The sequence below is a fragment of the Megalobrama amblycephala genome, linkage group LG1, assembly GCF_018812025.1.
Source record: "Megalobrama amblycephala isolate DHTTF-2021 linkage group LG1, ASM1881202v1, whole genome shotgun sequence".
Taxonomy (NCBI): domain Eukaryota; kingdom Metazoa; phylum Chordata; class Actinopteri; order Cypriniformes; family Xenocyprididae; genus Megalobrama; species Megalobrama amblycephala.
In genome coordinates this window covers 44,465,589-44,493,480 of record NC_063044.1, presented here as the reverse complement: position 1 = coordinate 44,493,480, position 27,892 = coordinate 44,465,589, and the positions used below count along the sequence as shown (strand labels likewise).

At 36.0% G+C, this 27,892-nt stretch overlaps 1 protein-coding gene across 7 annotated transcripts in view; it reads left to right on the top strand.

Annotated features, from left to right (window-relative positions):
• thraa (thyroid hormone receptor alpha a) overlaps positions 1-27,892 on the top strand; it is a 43,025-nt gene that overhangs the window by 10,654 nt on the left and 4,479 nt on the right. For 3 of the 7 annotated variants that reach the window (XM_048195035.1, XM_048195082.1, XM_048195045.1), the window contains exons 2-8: positions 14,316-14,529; positions 20,011-20,072; positions 20,487-20,608; positions 20,695-20,842; positions 21,376-21,581; positions 25,617-25,760; positions 26,850-27,108. In XM_048195035.1, the coding sequence (XP_048050992.1) occupies positions 14,480-14,529; positions 20,011-20,072; positions 20,487-20,608; positions 20,695-20,842; positions 21,376-21,581; positions 25,617-25,760; positions 26,850-27,108 (991 nt within the window). In that variant the 5' untranslated portion in view covers positions 14,316-14,479. Of the gene's footprint in view, positions 1-3,899; positions 4,065-14,315; positions 14,530-17,295; positions 17,821-20,010; positions 20,073-20,486; positions 20,609-20,694; positions 20,843-21,375; positions 21,582-25,616; positions 25,761-26,849; positions 27,109-27,892 lie in introns of those variants that run through there. The other 4 variants (XM_048195055.1, XM_048195073.1, XM_048195091.1 and 1 more) reach the window with 4 other exon arrangements.

The following is a 27,892-nucleotide window of genomic DNA, read 5'->3' as shown; positions in this document are numbered from 1 at the left end:
GCCCCTTTTCAGCGCTGTGCTCGTTGTGTTCTGTCTTCTGGTTTGTATTTCCAAAGCATTAAGTTAAGTTCTTAAGGATTTACGAATGAACCGCTAGTTTTAAAATCTTCCCGGTCTACTGACATTTGTTATGACATCTGCTTCAAACATTACAATGCTCATGATAACTTTCGTTAACCCTACAGTAAGTAAATCCACTTCACCAGCGTAAATACACTTCGACAGTGAAGCCATAGAAATATACAGAGCTACCGCTCTGGCGCATAAGGGTAAAGAGTGCAACACTCCCCGCCCACATTTTCAGTGGCTTTACTTCCGGAAGTATTTTTCCATTCTTTTTTAAATGGCATTTTTAAGAGATTTTTTTTAAAAAGCCATTAAAGCCAAGAACCAAACCAATCGGCTATGAGGTAAATCACAATATTACAAACTTACAAACTAATTTTCGTAAGGGAGACTTTCCGGTTCTTTCAACTGAGAGAAAGAGAGGACATTTTAGTTTGCTTGGCTGTAGAGCAGTGTACACAAAATAATATGATATAAAACAGATTTGTAGCACTAATTGTCTGAAAAGTAGCTTGTTATAAGAAAAGCTACAATCTTTTTAAAAGACAGAGATAACAGGGGCCACAAACAGATTGAAAACCCACCTGGACGTTTACTATGCTGCTCAAAGTGAAGTGAACTCATTGTGTCCCCTTGTGTATCCATGTTGGTTTGTGTAACATCAAGGTCTTTGCAGAGAACTGCTATCTCCCTATAGATCCATTTCTCCCTATAGATCCATATTGGACCCTTAACCTTGTTTGCTATAGTTTGTGTCTGTAAACTAGAGTAAGAACGTTAGTACTTAGATTTAAAGGTGCCATAGAATTGAAAATTGAATTTACCTTGGCATAGTTGAATAACAAGAGTTCAGTATATGGAAATGACATACACATTGTTTCCTCCTTCTTATATAAATCTCATTTGTTTAAAAGACCTCGGAAGAACAGGTGAATCTCAACATAACACCGACTGTTACGTAACAGTCGGGATCATTAATATGTACGCCCCCAATATTTGCATATGCCAGCCCATGTTCAAGGCATCAGACAAGGGCAGCCAGTATTAACGTCTGGATCTGTGCACAGCTGAATCATCAGACTAGGTAAGCAAGCAAGGATAACAGCGAAAAATGGCAAATGGAGCAATAATAGCTGACATGATCCATGATAACATGATATTTTTAGTGATATTTGTAAATTGTCTTTCTAAATGTTTCGTTAGCATGTTGCTAATGTACTGTTAAATGTGGTTAAAGTTACCATCGTTTCTTACTGTATTCACGGAGACAAGAGCCGTCGCTATTTTCATTTTTAAACACTTGCAGTCTGTATAATTCATAAACACAACTTCATTCTTTATAAATCTCTCCAACAGTGTAGCATTAGCCGTTAGCCACGGAGCACAGCCTCAAACTCATTCAGAATCAAATGTAAACATCCAAATAAATACTATACTCACATGATCTGATGTATGCATGCAGCATGCATGACGAACATTTTGTAAAGATCCATTTTGAGGGTTATATTAGCTGTGTGAACTTTGTTTATGCTGTTTAAGGCAGTCGCGAGCTCAGGGGCGGGGAGCACAAGGATATAAAGGGGCCGCAGCCTGAATCGGCGCATTTATAATTATGCCCCAAAATAGGCAGTTAAAAAAATTAATAAAAAAAAATCTATGGGGTATTTTGAACTGAAACTTCACAGACACATTCAGGAGACACTTTAGACTTATATTAGATCTTGTGAAAAAACGTTCTAGGGCACCTTTAAAAGTGTAATCCAGCAATTTCTCTCAAAAAAATTCCTGTTGTCACCGGTGCGCAATGAATTCTGGGGTAGGCTAGGCCGTGAAGGATCCATCTGTTGTATCCTTCATTGTCCAGGAAACAAAGGACACTTTACGAGAATGCATTTGAAGGAGCCTTCGAATTGGGACGCAGCTATTGTGTACTGTACAAAAAAAACACAAGCCTTTCACTAATTAATAGAAATAGGAGTTGTTTTTCTTACAAGAAGTGTGTGAATATGCCCATGATGAGATCTGATTCAAACATCTAATCTTGCATGCAGGCGGGATGGGGAATGTGAATGTGGTTTTGATAAATCAAGACACCATCTAAAAAAGGCATCACTTCTCATGCAAGTGTTAAAATGCTGCACTTAACACACAGTGCCCTATTTTAATGGTCTAAGCGCATGGCGCAGGTTTCGCTTCTCCAGAGAGAAATCCTTTTATTTTTAATATTTAAAAATGTTTGTGTGCTGCTGCATGTCCTTATGTGTGTAACAAGGAGATTGTATGCGTGTTGTGCACTCGTCTATAGGCGCATATTACTAGCGCGTCCTATATATAACAAAAAACATACTGCGCCATTGACTTTAGACCAGGTTTTTTTGGCCAGTGGTGCAGTCCTTTTCAGTTCCCTCAAAATTGCAACACGCCAACAATGCACCTGAACGTGCCTCTTTTTCAGACCAGCACGCCCATTAGCGAACAGATGAGCACGAGTTCATTTGCTGTTTGAACAAGCTGATGATACAAAATGATAACTGCGTCGGTCTGAAACTAGCAAAAACACTTGTGTCGTACCTGGGGTCGCATTGCGCCGGGTGGATGATACAGCCCACAGTTTTACAATAATCTGTGTTCATAAATTGAAAAAGTGGTAACCTGAAAATGGTAACTAATCTAAATTAACTGGTTATATTCTAGTCAAAAATATTATTTAACATTACTGAATCAACCTAAATACATCTACGAAAATAATTTTTAATTATTACTGTAGTTCTTTAAGGTAACAATTGCAAGATTATCACTTTTTTTCAGTATGGCAATTGTATCTCTTTTACTAACATTTTTTTTTTTTTTTTAATAATAATGCAAATTGTAATGTATAATTGACAGGAATCCCATATTGCAAAATTTCATATTCAGGAATGTGTTGAAAAATACAACATGATGTGATATTTTATTTTTACAGGAATACAGAGTCTTTCTCTTTAATGCTGTAAACACCAAAGTTAACCAGTTAGTCGTGTGAACTTTCACCACCAAGATTATCTCCACTTTCAAATGGAAGATGGAAAACCTTATGATAATTTTTATGCAGCTATTCATCCATCTACAGTAATGGTTTATGTTGAGTATTATAGAGAGTATAGTTTTCAGCTAGTCGTGTGATCTCAATATGTTTGCTCCTTGAGGCGACCAGCTCCACTTAAAATAAAACATCAATGAGTCATCTCATGTTGAGCATTTGTCAAAACCTTTTAATTTCTTGATGTAAAATGATGAAAGATGCTCTTTGTTACTATGTTTTTGACTATTTATTGTTGCAATTAGTGCAAACTGATCTGCTCAAGCTTAATGCTGCCACCATAATCAAGATTCTATTATTTCAAAAATCGTTTTTGGGAAATTATATTGCCCTTTTAAATGGCCTCAGCATAGTTACTTTTCATGAAAAAGAATCTGCTTGTGTTACTGTGTGGTTTGTAGGAGCACTACAGTACATAGGTGATGAAACATGTTGGCTGTGAATCTGATGTTTACTGTGTAACCCAGGGTTTGTTGGTTTTTTTTGGCTTGACCACATGCTCACAGTACTTCTCAGGAACTGTTGGGACATTGCCAGAGGACCTAAATTCAACTCCTGCCCATCTATATGTTGACAGAGAATGTTTTGAGCATGAAACAGTCAGGTGGTTTATGTTTATATGTTTCCCTATGCCCCCCCCCCCCATGCTATTCGTTTTTTCCCCAGGACCGATAGCCCTGCTAAACCCCAGCTAACCCCAAAATCTAATGCTTAGCCGGCTGGTGCCATGGACCTCATGGACCTAATGCCTGTGTTTTGTAGACTCAGAGGGGATCAGGGGCTGTTTTAAGCACTAAATCAAACATTGGATTTGTGTTGCATTACTGCCAACAATCTGATTTGTCCTTTGCATTCTTAGCAAACTGAAACTCAATGGCAAATTTACTTTAGGGTTAGTAGGCACTCAGATCAAGTTAAGGTAAGGACATTTTCCTTTACATTGTGAAAAAAACATGTGAAAGGCTCTTACAATATTTATTCGAACTTAACATGATCCAGCTCAGACACTTAATGCAGCTCTATATATGCGTTTTCCTACACAACCCTCAGTAACCTGATGGAAAATAAGGCTATGCTGTGTGTGCAAGGTTAACAAATTTTCTGTTTCAAATCCATTTTTAAGTGTCTCTCTTATGGTCATCTATTATGAAACCTTATTGTAAAGTGTTACCAAATTGCAAAACCAAACACATTATTACTGTTTTTATTATGCTTTCAAAAGACACATGAGATTATTCATTATTTTATAATATACAGCCATAGTTTATGTTCATCTTATGCATCTTACATTAATGGTAGGGTAGAAAAAATAAAATAAAATATAAAATAAAAATCACATTTATTTCACACATACAGTCAAACCAAAAATTATTCAGACACTATTTTATATATTTTAACTAGAGGGTGCAGGACACTATAGTTCATTTATGTAAGTGAGGATAGCAAAATAAAGTAAACTGTGACATATTATACCAAAAAAATTCTTCATACAGTGGACTACCAGTAAAATTGATATAAATTTGGGACCAAAAATTATTCAGACACTTTGACCTGACCATGTTTTGCTTAAGTGTTATCTGACATAATTAAAGGGGCTCTATGTAAGATTTTTACTTTAATAAAGCATAAAAATACCCTAATATGTTTGCAGATATTTAGGAAACATGCTAAGTTCACCTACTTGTTTCTCAGAAAGACAATGCTACAGCCAGATATTCTACTTTGAAAATGTGCGTTCTGTGTCGGAATGTCTGTTTTTGTTTTGGTCTGTGCGAAACCTCATGCTGCCAGTTTATCCAATAGTATTTCGACATCACAGGTTGCCAGTTGGCGGAAAACAACGCGTATTGCAGCCATGGAGACCAGCAAACAAACTGGGTCAGAGAATCAGGCAATAAGGTCAGCTGCGCGTTCTCGCTCTCTTCTCTGTCACGGTGAAGTGACACACAACCGCGCAGGCGCCTCCTCTCTCTCTCGTCTCATTCGCTCCGGTTAAGTAGTGCTTGTAGTGCGCATAAATTTTAGTCATTCCCGCAGATCTCGCGCTCACACCAAAAGCTTGCGCACTACTGATCTATATTAGTGGAGCGAACGCTCAGTCTCAAACAGAGACAGAAGTCAAACAGAGTCAGAAGTACCAAAATAAGCGCCTTGCTGCACTTAAACTGTCAATACATTCAGAAGTATGTCAAAACCAGCGGCACAGGCAATCTTGGCGAGTATACAGATAAACACAGTCAGTTATGAATCGTTAAATAGCTAAGAAAGTGAACTCATGTTGTGTGTAGCAGTATTGGGTCCGTTGAACACCGTTCATAAACTCTTAAAGGGACAGCAGTCCAATATTCCTGCTGCTGTCTGTCATGTTAATCAAAGAACAAAAGACAAAGAAAATCAATTTCAGCTCTTGACTGAATACGTTTTATAACTTTAATGGTAAGAATTATTTGCAATAAAGACTACAGAAATTAAGGTAACCAATGCAAAATAACACAATGTGTTATTTTACGTTTGATTACTTTAATTTCTGTAGTATTTCTTACCTGAATAAAAACTCAGTTAACCCTAAAAACTTAGTTTCATAGCTCTCTTTATTCTATTGCATTTATTTGAACTGTTTATATTTTATTACTGACTTTTACTTTTTTTAATGAAAATAAAACTCTGCATTGAAGAAAAGTAGATTTTTGTTTGTATTTGTTGTCATTTATAGTTCTTACAAAGAAAATCAGAATCTGCAAAAAATATGTATCGGCCGATCTCACTAACAAAAAATCGGAAATCGGAATCGGCCAAGAAAATTGCAATCTGTGCATCTCTACTAAAAAGCCACTGAATCCATCTAATATCTCTTTGAACAACAGCATATAAAACCAGATAAATCGACTCATCAGCTTACAGTGTTTAAGTCTCCTCAGCTTTCATTGTCAATTGCACTCCCTATTGTTGCTGGCAACCTGCGTCTTTGAACGAGGAGGCGGGCCAAACAATATTTTGAATTTGGACTGCAGTACCTATTTTGAACACTGGGTGTCATTCCTACAGAGAGCCCCTTTAAGATAATTTTTTCTGACACAGTTTAACTCTGAGATCTTGTCATATTTTATTACCGTTTTTTTAAACTATAGCGAATAAACTGAGATAATGCGTGAAATGTTGACGGTGTATGAATAAAATTTGGTTTGACTGTATATAATGTTTTATTTTTCACAGTATAAATGGGTTTAATAAATGAAAATATACCTATAGTTGCATTTATATTTAACAAGAAATCTCTCACAACAAGGGGTTCATCATTTTAAAATTTAATGTATTCCTGTAAAGGGAAAGCTGAATTTTCAGCATCATTACTCCAGTCTTCAGTGTCACATGATCCTTCAGAAATCATAATAATATGATGAATTGATGCTCAAGAAACATTTCTGATTATTATTATTATCAGTGTTGAAAACAGTTTAATACTTAATATTTTTGTGGAATAATGTTTTTTAGTATTCTTTCATGAAAAGAAAGTTCAAAAGAACAGCATTTATTAGAAAAAGAAATGTGTAACTTTATAAATCTTTTATGGTCATTTTGATTAATTTAATGCATCCTTGTTGAATAAATGTATTAATTTTACATTATTATTCAGTGATAGTATTGACCACAGTATCATAATTTTTGTTTTGAAAATGACATTTTTTATTAGGAAATCCATTTGAGCAGTAGCTTATAATTCACGTCCAGTTTAAATGAATGACCTAACGTTAAAGGTCAATACAAGATGCTTTTGTCATCAGATACTCAAAAGGTCACACAGTCTTGGAGGAACATGATGAGTGGATGATGACAAAATTTCAGTTCACAACATGATCGAATTGAATTGGTGATTTCAGCAAAAGCGTTTTAGATGTCCCATATGTCTCAGCTATAGGCCCACAAGCATTTTGCAAACTTTATTATTTGACGTCATCAACTATTTTTTTATATGTTCACCAGCAGTAATGATTATACCAGGGGTGTCCTGGAGGGTCACTGTCCTGCAGAGTTTAGCTCCAACTTTCCTCAACACACCTGCCTGGAAGTTTCCTGTATGCCTGATAAGACCTTGATTAGCTGCTTCAGGTGTGTTTAATTGGGGTTGGAGCTAAACTCTGCAGGAGAGTGGCTCTCCAGGAGCAGGATTGGACAAATTGTTTTCACCATTTACTGTGCAATTAAAATCTTGAAGCATGCAAAAGGTCCCACTGGAGGCCATGAGGTGTTTCACAGTGAATGCATACTGCAGTTGTCAGTGTTTCATTCAGTCACCGCTTGTCAGCTCGGCTCTGCGCTAGCAAGTTAATTAATCACAATGTAATGGATAAATTGAATTTGTGTGAAAATCTTCATCTTGCTCATCACATTGCCTCCTTGTGAATCTTACATGCTGCTCTGACTCATGCAAGTGTTCCAGTGCTCACAGTCACTGTGGAGAGACACACACAATTGCTATTGACAGCAGAATGAACAGGAGCACATGGAAAGGATGGAGCATACATTTCACTCATTTGCTTTCAACCCTCTTGACCTCAGCTGTCCGTACCTGACATAATCATTCTGCAACATCAATATTCAGTTCTTCACTTGTTGTTGAGGGCTGAATAGGACTGTTACCACGGTAACAAACAGTGCATTATTTGAATGTTTAAGAAGGCCTTGTCAAGGCTAAATGACTCCATCTTTAAGGCTTTCACACTGCAGTTGTTTTCATTGGATCCAGGATTATTAAAAGTTTCTTTTTTTTTTACAGACAGAAGAATATTGTTTACATAATCAGTTTATTTAATTTAACCATTAAAGAACATCCTCACAAATACCCCTTAAATGCTGGCCAATTAGATTTAGATTTGAGGCACTTATGCAACTTAAAATAAATGCCTTAGTTTAACATGTAAAACTGCCATGCTGAACAGATGGCTGTCATCATGTGTATGCTTCATCTCCTGGTAGGCTGGTATGTGTAAAGTAAAAGCTAAAGACTTTCTGATTTTCAGCAGATCAGATTCAAAGATTCTGTCTTGCCATTGTCTACCATAAGATACAGTGTTTGTTTAATATAATATCGCCTGAGGATTTTGGTGGTTACATGGTACAATACATGGCTCAGGTTTAGGGAAAACTTTCTGGAAGTGTCTTCTCAGGAGTGTCTCAAAGAATGTCTGAAGCAGTTTGGTCTCATTTCCTCTGCTTTTGTAAATCTAGAAACTAAATTTATAGTATTATTTAGTACCAGTTTCTTCATACCACAGTTTTTGAGGTTTTTGAGTTTTTGCTTTTTCTGCTTTTCTTCCTAAAAAGCACAAGCTTGTACATATGATATCCATCACACTTTGTGTCTCACTACCTCCTCATTTATGGTTCATCTTTGCCCATGTGATGTATTCTGGGAGATGTAATTTTAAACATGACCTCAAGAGAACTGTGTCAGTGCGAATCATGATTCTACCACATAATCCTTTGAATTTACTCTTTTTTGGGCCACTAACAACTTATAGGATTGTCTTTAGTTGCAGAGGGGAAACATTTTCAATTAGATTGTCTCATCTTCCATCACCTGTGATAGACTCATCCCTCATTTGTCCTAGTCCTGTCCTTTTCCTTTTGAGTGGGAGAGACCCAGTCTCGTAATCAGTATTTTCGAATGAGCTTTTTTTGGTTGCGTGCTTGAAAATAGCCACAGAAAGAAGAAGAGCATTAAACAACCTCTTAAATTATATTTGACAAATCTGCAACTTCGCTGTCATGGTTTTTAGCTTTTCAACTACTGTAGCTAGACAATCTGTCCAGATACGTATTTCCTGACTAATATTATATTGAAAGAAACAGACTCGGCACTCAAGGCACTTGTTTGGGTCTCTGTTATTTAATTCTAAACATGCGTTGCTGGTTTCCTGTTTCTGCCAGGTTTATTTCACCAGCATTGAAAATAAATGAGAGATGGAAAGTAGCGGTCCTCTTCACCAGGAAGGGAATGAGAGAGGTCAATTTTGTTTTTCAAATCTAGTCATTTTCTTGGCATCCCATGAGTCCTCTTCTGCCAAAATGTGTTTTAGCCATATGGACTGTGTGCATGAGCTGTATACAAATGTAAGTCTTCTGTCTGTAATTGAATGAGTCCAGAAAGCATTGGAATTAAGCTGCTTTCTACTTAAATTGTTACTGATTTCACAAATAGCCATTTAGCTGATAAATTAGTAAATTGTGGTTATCTGAATCACTAATACTGTTTTATTTGAGTTGTTTCTGAATGTTCTGCGGATGTTCAAGGCTCTATGGTTGCAACAATCAGATTTAAAGAACAGATTTCCTGAGGGAAGGTTATGTATGTGTCTGTGACCAAGGCTGCTGCAATGCCTGTGTAAACACACACAATCAGATTGTTCCATTTGAGTGACAATAGAAGCTATTGACCAGAACTATTGAATTAGAAAAGTGGAACTACAGTAGATTGTTGAATAAAATCAGTTAAAATATCTTTTTAATATCAACCAGAAGAACAGTCAGATACTACAGCAAAGAAAGAAAGCCTCCACCATCAGATCTCAAACCTGTACTAAACTTGTATGTATACAAAAAATGGCAAATGGAATGGGGCAAGTATTAATAATAAGCTATATGAAGTCAATCTTAAATTGGATTTGTTTTTTACAAGTTATCTTTTGAGTGTAGACATGACCAGACTGTTTACACAAGGTGACAAATTGGTCATTCCAGACTTGCTCCTTTATTTTTATTGAAAGGTGATGCACCACCAACATGTCATTTTTGTCAGACTCCTCTGTCTATAAAACATATTTTGTTGGAATATTCTGCTTTAAATGCCACTAGGCAATGTTTTTATTCAGAGAGTTGCCTAATGGTTTATCTAAACATTTCACTGGGAATAATCCTAAATGTTTTATCAAATTTTGAAATGAAAAATCTTATATAATGTTTGTTACAATGATGTGAGTTGTTTGGCGGAATAGATCTACTAAGCTGCTGCTGCTGCTACGGGACTTGCTACTGCCAGTACATACACAACACGCTGCTGTGAGCAAGTAAGACATGCTGCTGCTGCTGCTGTACAATATATCGTACATGAATTACCCATAGCTGATCTATACAGGTGGAGCTGGGGAAGGTGGAGGGTTTCTGAAAGCACTGCAACAGCTACAGTAAATGCTGACCAAGTATTTGAAGGTTGAGCAGTGAACTCATTGGCTACTGATACAGCAGGAACCAATCAGTGGTGCCCTATAGAGAACAATCTGATTGAAAGCAGATTGAGTTAAGGACCTATCAGTCTGTGGCATCCAGAGTTTTATGAAAGAACTTTGTATGTATGTGTGTTTACTACACTGTAAACCCGAACAGTACTACTAACTTATAAAGATTGAGTACACTGCAATTAAAGTCTGTTAAATCATTGATGCAACTTAAAACAATTACATTTTCTGAACGAGTTTAGTTTTATTTTTGTGTAGCTCAGCATTTTTGAGTAAACCCTTATACTTAAAGGTGCCCTTGAATAAAAAATTGAATTTATTTTGGCATAGTTAAATAACAAGAGTTCAGCACATGGAAATGACATACACTGAGTTTCAAACTCCATTGTTTCCTCCTTCTTATATAAATCTCATTTGTTTAAAAGACCTCCGAAGAACAGGCGAATCTCAACATAACACCGACTGTTACGTAACAGTCGGGATCATTAATATGTACGCCCCCAATATTTGCATATGCCAGCCCATTTTCCCAACATTATGAAAGGCATTAGACAAGGGCAGCCAGTAACGTCTGGAGCAGCACAGCCGAATCATCAGACTAGGTAAGCAAGCAAGAACAACAGTGAAAAATGGCAGATGGAGCAATAATAACTGACATGATCCATGATAACATGATATTTTTAGTGATATTTGTAAATGGTCTTTCTAAATGTTTCGTTAGCATGTTGCTAATGTAGGCTACTGTTGGTTAAAGTTACCATCGTTTATTACTGTATTCACGGAGACAAGAGCCGTTGCTATTTTCATTTTTAAACACTTGCAGTCTGTATAATTCATAAACACAACTTCATTCTTTATAAATCTCTCCAGCAGTGTGTAATGTTAGCTTTAGCCACGGAGCACTATCAAACTTGTTCAGAATCAAATATGAACACCCAAATAAACACTATACTCACATGACCCGAAGCATGCATGCAGCATACATGACGAATATCTTGTAAAGATCCATTTGAGGGTTATATTAGCTGTGTGAACTTTGTAAATGCACTGTATTATAGAGTCGTGAGCTCGATGGGCAGGGAGAACGAGATTTAAAGGGCCAGTAGCCCCTGAATCGGTGCATAGTTAATGATGCCCCAAAATAGGCAGTTAAAAAAAATAATAAAAAAAAAATAATAAAAAAAAAATCTATGGGGTATTTTGAGCTGAAACTTTACAGACACATTCAGGGGACACCTTAGACTTATATTACATCTTGCAAAAAAATGTTCGATGGCACCTTTAAATTATTATTTTTAAGTTTACCGAGCAATACAAAGTGACGTCATCCATGTCACGTCGTTGCCGACATTACCAATGTTATCAGAAGAGTCCATTCAACATTAAACTGAGTTGCAGCAGATTTCAAGTTCTCAGCATGCTTTGGGTCACACTCTGTAAGGGAGAATAAATGTTGAAATTGAGTGTTATTTTGTGTTTTTGCACAGGATTAATACAGGGGAAGATTTTTTGTTTTGTTTAATGTTCTGTTATTTTGGTATTTAAATGAGTTTCTGTGATTTTGAAGTTTTGTAGTGTTACCATCGTGGTGAAGAGTAGTGCCTGTGGTTAGGTTGAGAATGGGCTATAAAACTTCAAAGCTATAAATACTGCATGTTGATTAACAGTTCATGCAAGTAAATAGTGTTAGTCTCTTTGATGATTACGTTAGCGCATGCTGGTGTGCTGTTGCTAACTAACACTTAACCGTAAAGATTAGGTGTAAGTTTATTCAATATTTCAATTAAATTGTAATTACTGAATTTAGTTAGTATAAAATAATATTTTTTTAGGTTCTACTAAAATAATCTTTGAGTTGTTTGCTTAAATGTTTTGAGTATTCTGAACTTGGATTGGATTTTACAACCACTGCATCAAAATAATTGAGAAGAAAGAAACATTACATATGGTAAACAATAGTTTTAAGTACAGTGGATTTAAATATTAGATAAAATTTAAATAAAAAAAATCAGTTTGACTTATAATTATTCTTTACTTAAAAGATTTGAGTTGCTTTACTTAAATGTTTTGAGGTAATTGGTGTCTGTGTTGAGTATTCCTAACTTATTGGGTTTTACAGTGTAGGGGTATGATATGTGTGTTTATTAGGAGTGTGACGAGATCTCGTGTCACGAGATTTCAAGAGATTAAAATGAGACAAGATTTATCGTTGAGGTGAAAAGCTGTCTCGCGATATTGCTATGACGGAGTGTGAGGGTGAAATTAGGATAGAATATGCCACTGCTACGTTTACATTACGCCTCCACTGTAGTTTTACTTTTTCTTGAAATAAAAAAAACATTTAATTCAGTTGGATAACGGTTGCTTCAGTTCCATCCAGCTCATCCAACACGAGCTGCAGTCGTAGTACAGCAGTAATCAAAGTTCACTGATCACGTGATGAGAGTAAATGATGAGATGACTGACAATACCATAGCGGAGGATTTGTTGCACAACAGAGCCTAAGTGTCTGACAAATGTCTTATCTTGTAGAATGCGCACTCAGCACCTCCACTGACTATTAACCGTCTCTCAGCTCTGTATCATGCATGAAGAAAAATTGGGTCTCTATTTGCACTTTGAATATTGAGAGAGCAATTCGATTATGGTTGCACTTAATAAGACTAAGAGAAAACTGTGTTATTCGTTTTTATTTCTATGATCAATATGTTCATTTAGGAGGTCAAAAGTTGTAGAAGCTCATAAATCATGCACAGTTCTAAGGTCTGGAGAGACTCTACAGGAGAGAAACAAATCAGTTGAGTTTGTGGCAAAACCTTTTACAGTGCTTTTACTGCATATGTTAATATGCAGTAATGTGTTAAAGTAAGTAGTAATAATAATATATTAAAGTAGAACTGAAATGACATTCATTAGAAGATGATTAGTTAAAACATTTCAAATTCACCTGCAGACTATTTTTCCAGTCATTAATTTTGTCATTGAGGATTTCTTAAAAATACTGTGTAAAAATCTTATCCCGATCTCGTCAACTCAATCTCATGTCTCGTCTCTTGAGCCAGCTGTTTCATCACACCCCTAGTGTTTAAGTATATATTTTGATTAGCTTATATTTATATTTAATACAACTTTTTGTATGTTAAAGGTTCTGTACTGGGCCCAACAATTGCTTGCTGAAAAATCAGATTATCTTTAGCTTTTCTTTTGTAGATTTTAGTTGGACCCTCAAATTGACCAGTCAGAAGCCAGAATCTATAAAATTAAAGAGATTCATCAGGTAATGGTGTTTGTGTTCAGGGGACTCCTCATGTCTGATCTTGTTTAGGGTACCATGTGAGTCATGACATCATACATCACACTTAAAGGTGTGACATAAGGCGATAGTGTGTGTCAGTCCAATGAAAGAGACAGACAAAAGTGTGACATCCTTCACAAACAAAATCTCTGAAATCTTTTTTTAAAAAGGGGTAAATCGATCCCAAGATGGTATGAACTGCTAAAATATTAAATACTAAGGTCAGCCATTATGGAATAACCCAGTTCAGCTTTCCTATAATTAGACAGAGGCTGAGTGGTTGCCTTGGAAATGACAGAGTTATTGACCTTGCACAATGAAGCCATATCAGCTTCAGAGCAGGAATGGAAAAATAACACCCAGGCGTGAGGGATATGCATTTATCATTTGGCCTTTTCTCTCTAATGAGAGCGGCTTGGCCTGGGGGTGAGAGTTCAGACATGATGATCTCATGCGCATGTGCACCACCGTGTGTTGAAACTGAGTCACAGCTGCTTTACAAATGAAGTTTGGTGCAGCCTCTAGAGGACAGGAGCAGGTATCATGTAGAGGATTTGATTCGAGAAATTCACTGTTTGACTCTCTTTGTGCATGAACTGTTTATTACATAATTTAAGATGAATTATGTTTTTCTCTCAAACAGGTATAAAGGCGTTTGATTCAGAGCCAGAAATACATTCGGGGTATGTCACCATGACCCGTCCTATAGCAGTTGACTGATACTGACCCTGCATATGCTGAGCAAAGCGGCGAGGGTCGGGTCCGCCTCAGTCTCATGTGATTGGATGCTGGATGGAATCAAGGTGAATGGAACACAAAGAGCAGGAGCTTAACCTGCCAGAGGGAGATGAGACACGGTGAGTTATCCTGTGCGTGAGCTTTTGCCATTTTTAAAATATGTTAGCTCTTAAAGGGATAGTTCCCCCTCCAAAAAAATTCTGTCATCAATTATTCATGCTGTCGTTCCAAATCTGAATAACTTTTACTTTTCTTCTGTGGAACATAAAAAAAGAGAATCATTTTGAGAAATATCTCAGTGTCACAAACATTCTTCAGAATATCTCCTTTTGTGTTCCACAGAAGAAAGTCTTACAGGTTTGGAATGACATGAGGGTGAGTAAATGATGACAGAATTTAAATTTTTGACTGAACTACCCTCACTGCAAAAAATGCTGTTCTTACTTAGAGTTTTTGTCTTGTTTCTAGTCAAAATATCTTAAAGTTCTTAAATCAAGAAGCATTTTCTTGACAAGTACAAATTATTTTCTTGTTTTCAGGAAAAATAAGTCAAAATTAAGTATGTTTTTCCTTAAAACAAGCAAAATAATCTGCCAATGGGGTAAGCAAAATAATCTTAGTCCAAACTGAAAACAAGATTATATAGCTTATTCTTGGTTTGAAATAAGATTATTTTGCTTACCCCATTGGCAGATTATTTTGCTTGTTTTAAGGAAAAATGTACTTAATTTTGACTTATTTTTCCTGAAAACAAGAAAATAATTTGTTCTTGTCAAGAAAATGCTTCTTGATTTAAGAACTTTAAGATATTTTGACTGGAAACAAGAGAAAAACTCTAAGTAAGAACAGCATTTTTTGCAATATGATTTACTAATTGGCTGATATTTGTCCAGTTTGAGATGACCAATAACCGTAAAAAATGTACTTCATAAAAATATAAATTTTCTTTTGATAAACCACGAGTATTTTTTGAAATAATGAGTTGAAGGTACAAAATCCAGCATATTACACTTACAACTTACCAAACAAATAACAATTTTTTTTTGCGCTATCATTTTAGGTCACTAATCAAGCAAATCTGACACAATTTTTTTGTATTTTTTTACATTCTCAAATTCATGTAGTAAAACTTTTCACTCAAACTGTTATGCTGAATGATACATGAATATTAATAAAAATAAAAATACATAATATATGATACATTCTAAATGAATAATAATTATTATATTTTTATATAAAAAATAATGAGAGTTTTTAATGATAAAGATTATAATCAAATTGTCAGTTATTATCAAATACTCTAATTGTTACACCTTACTACATAAATGGACATGAAATATTGATTTGAGTTGAAATTGTTTTATTATGTGAGATGAAGGAGGCCGCGGAGTGATGAGAGAGACATAAAACTAGATTGACTGTAAGGTGCAATGGTCAATAATAGAGTGTAGCGTAATTATACAAACGTATCTGACTGCTCAATGCTTTGACAGAACAAACAAATTCAAGTATATATAATACATTCAAACATCAACATTAATATGTTTAAACGCACATAAGGAGTCATTACAGCACAGGAAGCAGTAAGTATTAAGCTAAACGAATGTGATTGTTATCCAGTGTGCCTGTTGATTCATCCAAATGTGTGAAGTGTTTTACGAGTAGATGATACGATTAGATGAGGAATAAGACAAATAGAGAGTGAGATTAGAGTGCAGAAGAGAGAGATGTACTGAAGGCAGATGGGGCCACTGTGTAGCAAGGGACAATTCAGGACACGGAATCATTACGACAGTCGGTGGATTGTCTGTGACCAGTGTTTCACTGAGGCAGAGTGTCTATGTGTGTGTGTGTGTGTGTTTGAAGCGTTCAAGCACGTGTCTCTCACATGTGCTGCCTCATGGTCTCGCCCTCCCCCCAGACTTTCAGTACTGCATGCACACACAACCGCACACACTCTCACACACAGTTTTATGGCCCTGTGGGTCAGTTGTGGGATTATTATGCAGCTAGAGAACTTTCAGATGGTTCCCTGAAAGGCAGATTTGTCCTGCGCCCTGCCTCGCCTTGACCCGCCATTTAATTATGCCTCTATAATTTGATTAGCAGAAAGCATGCGTGAGTGAGCATTTAACAGCTTATTCACTCTGAGTGTGCGCCTTCATCTCTTAGCGTCTCAGCTCCTCTCTCCTTGAAAGCATGTGTGGGAATTAAAAAGGAGGAAGTGGAACTTTGACATCCACCCGTGGACTTCGCTTTGATGTGCCATTGGCTCACGTGTACCTTTAGCCATGCGACAGAAACTCTTATTTTTAACTTATTCACATTCGCAACCAGACTAGTGTAGCATGTCTGTCAATTTTTTATATATATATATATATATATATATATATATATATATATATGGATGTGTGTAAATATGCTTTAAGGTCCTAAAGTGCAGTTAATTTTTTCAAAATTGTAGATCTTAATAAAAAAAATTTTAAATTGTAAAAAATATTTTATATCCCAGATTTCTACTCTGTATTTATATACATATATACAAAACATTTTATTATCATTATTATTAAATAAATGTTATCCCGTACATTTTTGTACTTTTTACATTCTCATATTCATGTTAATAAAATATTTCACTGAAATTGTTATTCTGATACAACAATAATAATTAATATTATAATAAATACAATAAATGAAAAAATAATAACAATAATTACCATATTACCAATTACTGTTATTATTATTATAAAAACAGACATGTATAATAATAATAATAATACTTTTATTTAGTAACTAATAATTTTGATTATTATTATCAACATTATTATTAATAATGAATAATGCCAAATATTAGTATTTTCACGAGTGGTCTCAGTATTTTGAACTCCTCTGTATATCTGGCATATTTTTTTTGCATTGAATTGAAACACTGAAGATGGATAACGCTGTGTTCAGCTCTAACATAGTTCTGTTGATGATTTATGCATGAATGTATTAATATGCTAGAAACTCTGCTGAATATTTGGTATTTGGAGTATGTGCAAATGACAACACTGTAGCAGTCTATATTTAGCTAAAGACAGATGACAGAGGGTCCTTTGCTTCATTGCGTATGATTTTGTCAGACAGAAACAGTGAGAGAGTGAAGAGGAAGATGAGAGCTGAGGGTAAGTGATGGAAGAGAGGTGGGGCTCACAGGGCTGATGCACACGAGCTGTGGCAGGAGGTGTGTGTATGTGTGTGTGTGTGTGTGTGTGTGTGTGGAAGGAGAGAGGGATGGGATGGGGTTGGTGAGAGAAGTGTCATCCTACCAGCTCAGAGTCCCTGTTACTGCAGATAGATTGCTGACAGCTTGGCAAGAGGAGGGAGACAGCAATCATGCACATTTTACAGCACTATTATGTCAACAGGTTAGAATATAAATGTTCTTTCTCCATCCATCCCATTCCTTCTGTTTGTTCAGTTGTGTCTGTTGATGTACGGGCAGAGTGTCAGTAGGACCTAATACTGTTTTGTCCAAGAGGGAAGAGAGAAAAGATTCAAAAGGTCTTTGCATTACTGTCAGTGTTTGGATGTGTGTGTGTGTGTGTGTGTGTGTGTGTGTGTGTGTGTGTGTGTGTGTGTGTGTGTGTGTGTGTGTGTGTGTTTTTAATGAAACTAAAATCTCACATGTGACATGACTGATGATGTTTGAATATATTGCATTTGATTGTAAGTTTTTTTTTTTTTTTTTTTCCTTGTTCATTTCAGTTATTTGCAACATTTAAAGTCATGTTGTTGGCATTAAGTTCAGTAGATTGTCATGTTTTGGTCATTTGTAATGAAATACAATCTTATCTTCATGCAGTATATGAATAATGTAACACTATTGTATCTTCATAATTATTATGCTGAGTGATATGGATACTATGGACGTTGATGTGTTCAGCTCTATATACACAAGCATTACCTCATGTGAACTGGACTGTGTGCTAGTTCATGGAGGTGTGTCGGGTTCATTTGCTGTACGCTGCTACAGAGTTCATAACCTCCACATGTAGACAGGGACATTTGTTGTTGTTCACTACCAACTGTGGTACTTGTGTGAAAGAGCTGCTTATGTATTTCAGTGGGGTTTTGGAGTCATAAGGGTAGTCACATGAATTTAACACTTGAAACCAGTTTGTGGTTTTATCAATTGCTGTTCTTTCAGTTTTACAAGGTGATTCAACACTGTTGACAGACAAATTATGTCAGTCAGCTGAAGTGGTTAATGCAGTATGAAATTATTTTAAAACAGTGCCACCGCATGGTCACCACATGTATTTATTTTTCCCACTTAGTTAAAGGGATGATTCACCCAAAAATTCACCCAAGTTCTGTCATCATTTACTCACCCTCATGTTGTTGTAACCCTGTATTCTTTTTTTTTCTTTTTTTTTTTTTTCCGTGGAACATAAAAGAAGATATTTTGAAAAAAAAAATTAATTTTGTAACCAAACAATTTTTGTCCCCATTGACTTCCACTCTATGGGGAAAAATGAAAACACATTTTTTATGGCAGAATTATGGCAGAATTTAAATTTTAGGTTGAACTCTTCTTTTGAAGGTGAAGTATTGTACAATATAGCGTACATGAATTACCCATAGCTGATCTATACAGGTGGAGCTGGGGAAGGTGGAGGGTTTCTGAAAGCACTGCAACAGTTATAGTAAATGCTGACCAAGCTTTTGAAGGTTGAGCAGTGAACTCATTGGCTACTGATACAGCAAGAACCAATCAGCAGTGCCCTATAGAGAACAATGTGATTGCAAGCAGATTAAGTTAATGACTAAGGATCAGCCTGTGCTATCTAGAGTTTCATGACAGAACCTTGTATTGGCTCAACCAATGGTGTGAATTTGTTGCGAGACTGTCTGTTTGCCTGATCAGTGACAGACAAGTGAAGTGTTTGGTAATTATTCTGTTTGATGACGCTATAATAGTACGACTTTTACCGTTAGGCCTTAAAATACACACTGTAAAACAATGGATATAATAATGGAATGCAATGATGCATTAAATTGATCAGAAGTGACAGTAAAGATATAATGTTACAAAGATTTGTTTTTATTAAATGAATACTGTTTATTCAACCTTTTATTATAATATTAATCAAAGTATCCTGAAAAATATATGTATCATGGTTTCCACAATAATATTAAGCAGCACAACTGTTTTCATCACTGATAATAATAATAAATGTTTCCTGAGCATCAAATCATTATATTAGACTGATTTCTAAAGGATCATGTGACACTGAAGACTGAAGAGTAATGATGCTGAAAATTCAGCTTTCCCATCACAGGAATAAATTACATTTAAAAATATATTCAATTAGAAAACATTTTTAGATATTTCACAATATTACTTTTATTTATAATCAAATAAATGCAACCTTGGTGAGCATAAGATTTCTTTCAAAAATATTAAAAATCATACCGACCCCAAACTTTTCAGCTGATAGGAGGCTTTTTTACATTTTAGATTTTAAATAGCTTGTGTAAAATGTCAGTCTTGTGAAATGAGAATCTGAAAATTTTACTGTATACTTATTTCTGCCATCTGTCTTTTTCGTCAGGTGGCCGAATGGAGTGAAAAGAAAAAGAAAGAATAGTCAATGCTCTATAAAGAGCACGTCTGGTAAGAATTTTGGATCCACTTTCACTGCAGTCTAAACCCAAATATTTTGATCTTATGATGTTCAAACGTACCACTCCTTTTTTTAGCAAAGCAGATTTTAAATGCAACTTCCAAAAATAAATATTTATATCTTTGAGAATTTGAGAAAAGCATGATTATTGTAGGTAAAAATATTTGTCTGAAATGCCATGGCAGAAATTACACCAACAACCATTTTGGAATAAACTAAAAATTCTGTTATCACCTCCTCACCGTCATGATGCTTGAAATATTTATGACTTCCAGAACACAAAAGGAGTTATTAACAAAATGACAGTCAGTGTTGTAAAACTGGTCTCTCAGGGTTGTAGAGGTGGTGTGTGTGTGTGTGTATGTATTCAGCTGTAACAGCCCATTTTCCTCCTCCTCTTCTAGTGAATAGCATCTCTGTTCTAGGGTATGTTCCCAGCTACCTGGAGAAAGATGAGCCATGTGTGGTGTGCGGGGACAAGGCCACCGGCTACCATTACCGATGCATCACATGTGAGGGCTGCAAGGTGAGATTTCCAACCCATGGCATGAGCCGCTTGACTCGCAATCACAGTCTGTATTTACTCATCATTTTGCTTCCCTTGGCTTATAGGGTTTCTTCAGGAGGACAATACAGAAGAATCTTCACCCTTCCTATTCTTGTAAATATGACAGCTGCTGCATCATTGATAAAATCACCCGCAACCAGTGCCAGCTGTGCCGTTTCAAGAAGTGCATCTCGGTGGGCATGGCCATTGACTGTGAGTCTTCACACACGCATGTTGGGTTTTTGTGTTTTATAAGGATTCTCCATAGACATAATCATTTTTATTTTGTAAATTCTACCCCCTAAACCTAACCGTTACAGAAAACATACTGTTTTTACATTTTCAAAAAAAACATAATTTGGTATGATTTATTAACTTTGTAGTTTCATGGGGACTGAAATTTTGGCCCCACATCAAAAATTTCAGGTTCTACTATCCTTGTGGATAATAAGAATAATGACAGACTAACCCAAACTAAATTAAGTGTTGATTTTTATTTTATATATATATATATATATAAAATTAACAGCATAATGTGATGTTGAGATTCCTGTCTCAGTAAAAAATGACATATTAGTCTTTGAAAGACATTGTTTTTCAAAAAATAAATTTATAAATGTGGCCTTTGAAAAACCTGCTATAATCTCCTTACACATAATAACATTACATAACATTGTCTGTAATTTCCTGTTCAGTACTGAGAGTATTAAATGAGTGAGTGTGCGAGTGATTCATGTCCCTGGCAGTGGTGCTGGATGATTCAAAGCGTGTGGCCAAGAGGCGTCTGATCGAGGAAAACCGGGAACGGAGGAAGAAAGAGGAGATTGTGAAAACGCTGCACAACCGACCTGAGCCCACTGCCTCGGAGTGGGAGCTCATTCGTATGGTGACGGAGGCTCATCGCCACACCAACGCCCAGGGCCCTCACTGGAAACAGAAACGCAAGTTCCTAGTAAGAGGCCTAGTTGTGTCTGTATGTCTGTGATCCTGAGAACTTGTCAATGCACACGCAAAACATTATTTACTATATTGTACAGGTGGGTGGGTAACCTCTAGCTCTCATCCGTCTTGTCAGGTGTTTTTTTTTTTCATTCCCAGTGTCATCAAGCATAATTTCTTCATCACTGCAGTTGTATTTGATTGTCGATGGTTGTCAGGCAGAGTTGGCTGTTAGGATTTGAGAGTTAAAGATATTGGCTGTGTCCAAAAACTTAGGCAGCTGATTTGTTGCCTCGCTGCCTAATCAGGCAATGACTTTGCAGGCGGTGTTTGCACACGAAGGTACCTCACGAAAATTATTTCAGACAGACTTCACCATAACGGTTTAATGAAGTACAACAATACAGAGAGATATTTGATAATAACCAAGCAAATATTTAATTACTTTAAAAGTAATTTCTTACTAGAAATTACATAAAAAGTGGATAACGTTGGTCACATTCGTACATTTACACATAAACTAACCACCAACCACAACTTTCAGATGCCATCTTTATTTTTTAGCTCAGCTGTCTTGGAATGGAAAGCACAGGATTGTGGGATATCAAAAGCAGTGAAGGATACATCTATGTAGGGGTGTCCCCGACTAAGGATTAACATAGTCGAATAAGAATTGTCAAGTCTTGCCTATAGTCGACTGATAGTCGAATCATATATTGGGGGGGAGGGGGGTTCGGTCCACAAAAAACAACAGCGTATGTGCGAGTGACTTATATTCCTTCTCACATTAAAACTGAACAAATATGTTTTGAGCTTTGATTTAAATTCACTGAAAGAGGTCATTTGTCTAAGTGCCAAGGGGAGCGAGTTTCATAGTTTGGGTGCCGTGACAGTAAAAGACCTGCCACCCAATGATAATAAACGGAACCTACACTGTAAAAATTATTTTCATGATTTGTTATCACAACATTTTTTCTTTTGTCAAATCAACTTCAATAATTAATGTGGTTCAGATAACATAATATTTTGAGTTTCTGTTGATTAAATCAATCGCCTTCATTGTATTAACTCAAATTTTTAATTTCAATGAACTCCAACCAGGTAACTTACTTTTTTAAGTTAAACCAACAATTCTTTTTTTACAGTGTAGGCACACAAAGAAGTTCAGAACTTGAAGACCGGAGTGAGCAGGAAGGAATATAGGGAGAGAGTAGGTCAGAAAGATTGGAGGGAGCAATACCATTGAGTGACTTAAAGGTGAGCAGGAGAATTTTGTATTTAACATGAGATGATACAGGCAACCAGTAAAGATTAAATAGGATAGGAGTGATGTTGGCAGATTTTTTAGTAGAAGTTAATACACTGGCAGCAGAATTTTGAATGTACTGCAGACGAGAGATGGAGTGAGCTGGTAGACCAGAATAAAAGATTGTTAGTCAAGGCGAGAGGTAATAAACGCATGCACTAATGATTCCGCATCTTTTCTGCTGATGAAAGGACGAAGTTACGCAATACAACAAAGCTGGAAAAAAGCTGCTTTGGAGAGTTTGCTGATGTAGGCCTCCAAGGTCAGTGATGGGTCTAGAGCAGGGGTGGGGAACGTTGATCTTGGAAGACTGTTGTCCAACCCTAATTAATGAATTCAGGATTACTAAAGTTACAGGCAGGTGAGTGTTTTTTTCAGGGTTGGGCCCTCCAGGATCAATGTCCCCCACCCTGGTCTAGAGTGATACTTAAACTGATACTTTTATATTTTTTATTAGAGATGGGGAACCAGTTCTTACAATTTCTGTCTTACTCAATTTCAAGCTAAGAAAATTAGAGTGTAGCCAGACTTTTAACTCACTGACACAAGAAGATAATGAAGCAGTCGAATGGATCAAATCCGCCTGGCAAGCAGTATATATCTGGATGTCATCAGCGTAACAGTGGCGACAAATTATTTGGCCAAGAGGCTGAATGTAGATAATGAATAATATTGGTCCAAGAACTGAACCCTGGGGAACACCCTGTTTGAGTGAGACAGTGGGAGATTTGGAATTGTGCAGAGAGATGAAGTAATGCCTATTTGTAAGATATGAAGAGGACCAGGATAATGCAGAGCCTGAGATGCCAATCTCTGAAAGGCGAGAGAAAGTAATATCTTATGACAGACAGTATCAAAAGCTGAGCTGAGGTCGAGCAATAAAAGAATAGAAAGACTGCCTGAGTCACCAGAGAGTAAAATATCTTTGATAACCTTTACTAGAGCAGTTTTGGTGCGGTGCTGTTAATGGGAACCAGACTGAAAGATAACAAATAGATTGTTGTGGGCTTGAAATGACTACAGCTGAGTGGCGACAGCCTTTCCATGATTTTTGAGACCAATGGAAAGTTAGAAATTGGATGGTAGTTAGGTAAATTTGCAGGATTTTGAGAATAGGAGTAACAGCAGCAGTCTTGAGTGAAATTGGAACAGTGGAAGAGATAAAAGACACGTTTGCGAGGTGTGAGATAGGGGCAGAAATGACAGAGGTACAGTGTTTCAGGAGGAAAGTAGCAGGGTCTAACCGGCATGAAGAGGAATTTGATTTCTGTATTATATCGCTAATGAAAGATGGATTTGTCTAGATAAAATGAGTCAATGGTTGGGTAGACTTTGCTCACAAGTAGAAGTGGTCGGTTCCTCACCAAAGGTCCAAAAAAGAGCAACACAAATAATCAGATTTGTGTTGGCTGATATTATTAATGGTGCTAGAGATATAGGAATAGCAGGCCACATTCAAGGCAGTTTTCTAGTGCTTAATTTAGTCAGAAAAAGCAAGAAAATGGACAGTTAGACCCATTTTCCTGAAAAGACGTTCATGTTGTTTGCATTTTGCTTTCATAGCATGATGCTCTGCATTAAACCAAGGAGAGGAGTGGGAAATGGGAACAGTCCTAATTGGAGCATACTCATCTAAGATGTCAGCAATAAGAGAATGATACATATCATAAATCATAGATGGACAGGTGAGATTTAAAACATCAGGAATAGCATAGGAAGCAACAGAAGCCGGAAATGTACTGTATCGACAGCATTTACATTATGATATGATATGGTTATGTTGTCAGTACTGGACAGATTTATGTAAAGTCAAAAGTAATAAGCTTGTGGTCAGAGATGGGAATAGCCAGACCGCTGACGGAGATATTATTCAAACCAGATGTACAGACCAGATCAGGTGACATTATAACCATGAGTGTAAGTTGTAAAATTAACATTCTGAATAACTTGATCGAAGCAGTCGAAACATTTGTCATCAGAGTTCAGTTTGTTTGGTTAGTGTGCACACAAGCGAATTGCAATGAGTTTACATTCATTTGATCAAAAATACAGTAAAACTTAATATTGTGAAATATTATTACAATGTAAAATATTTTTTTTCTATTTTAATATATTATAAAATGTAATTTATTCCTTTCAGCATCATTACTCCAGTCTTCAGTGTCACATGATCCTTCAGAAATCATTCTAATATGCTGATTTGGTGCTCAAGAAACATTTCTTATTAACAGTGTTAAAAAAGCAGTTATGCTGCGTAAAATGGTTGTTGTTTTTTTAGTTTTTTTTTTTAGAATTCTTGGATGAATACAAATTTTTTTAATATTTTTGATCAATTTAATGAATCTATGCTGAATAAAAGATTTGATTAACTTTTAAAATAATAATAATAAAAAAGTTATATTTATTGACCCCAACTTTATGAAGGTTAGTATGTTTTCCACTGTATGCCATCATAGTGAATGTGCATTTATAGCTGTTAGAGTAACCCTACACTATATAGCTATAATTTTTTTTTTTAGCAAATTTGCTATTTATTTAGGTATTTAAAAACAGAACATACATACATACATACATACATACATAGTACATACATCATTCTCACAAATTTGGTAAAAATTAAATGTATTGTTTCTTATGATGGGCCAGTAAATATGTAGAAAATGTGAAAGTTGTCTGTTGTTGAACTTTATTTCATTAGTAACATTTCTTTCACTCCAAACCTCTTCATTGTTTGTCTTTCAGCCAGAAGACATTGGGCAGTCTCCAGCACCAACATCAGACAACGACAAAGTCGACCTGGAGGCCTTCAGTGAGTTCACCAAGATTATCACCCCTGCCATCACACGAGTTGTGGACTTTGCCAAAAAACTGCCCATGTTCTCAGAGGTCAGTGTCTGTTGTTGTAGAGTACTACACATAAAATGGCTGAATTCTCCATCGGGCCTGAAAAAGCCTAAATAACACTGTGCTGCATTATTGCGACAATTGTCATAGTGCTGTGAAGGAGCAATTATCTGCTTGGCTCCAGCTGTTCCTGTACTTTCTGAACCACGACTGTTTGTGCGTTTCCTTTAGCTTCACATCCGCTTTGTTTGCTGCCGCATTTGAGTAATGGCTTCATTAAAGCACTGGCTATGATTATGGGCTGTTGCTGTGCTTTGAACCACTTGTTATTTTGCCACTCTAATTGCTCATGTGAACACATAATGATCACAAATGATCACTTGTTGGCTTGTTACACTGGAGGACATTGAAGCCTCTAGTTTAAGAGAGTCTAATTGCACAAGGAATCCCAAAAGACCATTTTTTTTAAAAGCCAGATTTGTCATTGTCAAAACAAGGCAGGACAATAAGAATTGGTTTTCTGTTTGAAAAATTTGAGTTAGAAAATTTAGATTTTCAACATGTCAACATTTGGCCCCAATACAGACAATTTTTTTCAATAACAATTTTCATAATAATTTTAAATGTATTTAAAATGTAATATATTAGATTTTTCTTTTTTAATTTTAAATATTTTCATGGAATTTTAATTTTTAAATGTATAATTCTGATATTTATTTATAATATATTTGTAAAATACTATTTATTATTTTATTTTTTCACACTTAAATGTAATTTGTTTTCATCAAATGAAAAAGTTTAGTATAATTAAATAGGAACTCCAGTACAGTCAAAAATTTCATAAACTGGAAAAATGATGGCATGGCAAAACATTACTGATGTGTTTGTAATTTTCAATCCTAACTTAGTGATGCAACCACAAGACTTTCTTACAATTTCAACAAAACCCCATCTACGTATATTAGCCAGGTTGATTTTTTTTCTTTTCTTTTTTATATGACCCACTTAAGTTGTTGACAAACAGAATTCACAATCAAATGGCGAACCATTCTTTTGAGCCCTGAAAGATATCGTGTGTTCTGTAAAAGCACAATAATCAGTTGCGCTTTATTTTCTTCCACTGGTGTCCAGCTGCCCTGTGAAGACCAGATTATCCTGCTGAAAGGCTGCTGTATGGAGATCATGTCCTTGCGTGCAGCGGTGCGGTATGACCCAGAGAGTGAGACGCTGACCTTGAGCGGAGAGATGGCTGTCAGTCGAGAGCAGCTGAAGAATGGAGGGTTAGGAGTGGTGTCTGATGCCATCTTTGATTTAGGCAAGAGCCTGTCACAGTTCAACCTGGATGACTCAGAGGTGGCGCTGCTGCAGGCTGTACTGCTCATGAGCTCAGGTGAGATGGACTGAGATCTACTAAAGCCATTTATGGTTTACTAAGAATAAAAAAAAAGAAGAAAACTCTGTCATTAATTACTCACCCTCATGACGTTCCAAACCTGTAAAGCCCCGATAAACTTCTAAAGTTTATCTTCAGAAAAAAAATTCATATATTTTTGATGAAATCCGAGAGCTCTCCAACTCCTCCATAGACAGCAATTTAATTACTGAGCTGGCGTTCTGACGTAGAACCTGGAAGCGCTGCACTGATAACCCTGCAAGTTTATCAGTGCAGCGCAATGTTCACACAAAGCTTTTGTGTAGCCTTATATAGCACACTAGTCATATGGACTACATTTATGGTGCATTTATGCTTCACGAGTGTGGGATCAGTAAGATACTTTTATTTAGCAAAAATGCCTTGGCTTAAATTGATCAATAGTGACAGTAAAGACATTTATAATATTAAAAAAGATTTCTATTTCAAATAAATGCTGTTCTTTTGAACTTTCTGTTCATCAGTGAATCCTGAAAACAATGCATCACGGTTTCCATAAAAATATTAAACAGCTGTTTTCAACACTGATAATTATGGAAGAGGATTAGGGCCAAGCAATAATAAAAAAATAAAACCATCTCGAGATTAAAGTTGCTAAATTTCGAGAAAAAACTTGTTAAATTTTGAGAAAAAAGTCGAGATAAAATGTTGAGAATAAACTTGTTAAATTACAAGAACAAACTCGTTAAATTTCGAGAAAAAAGTCGAGATAAAATGTTGAGAATAAAGTCATTAAATTATG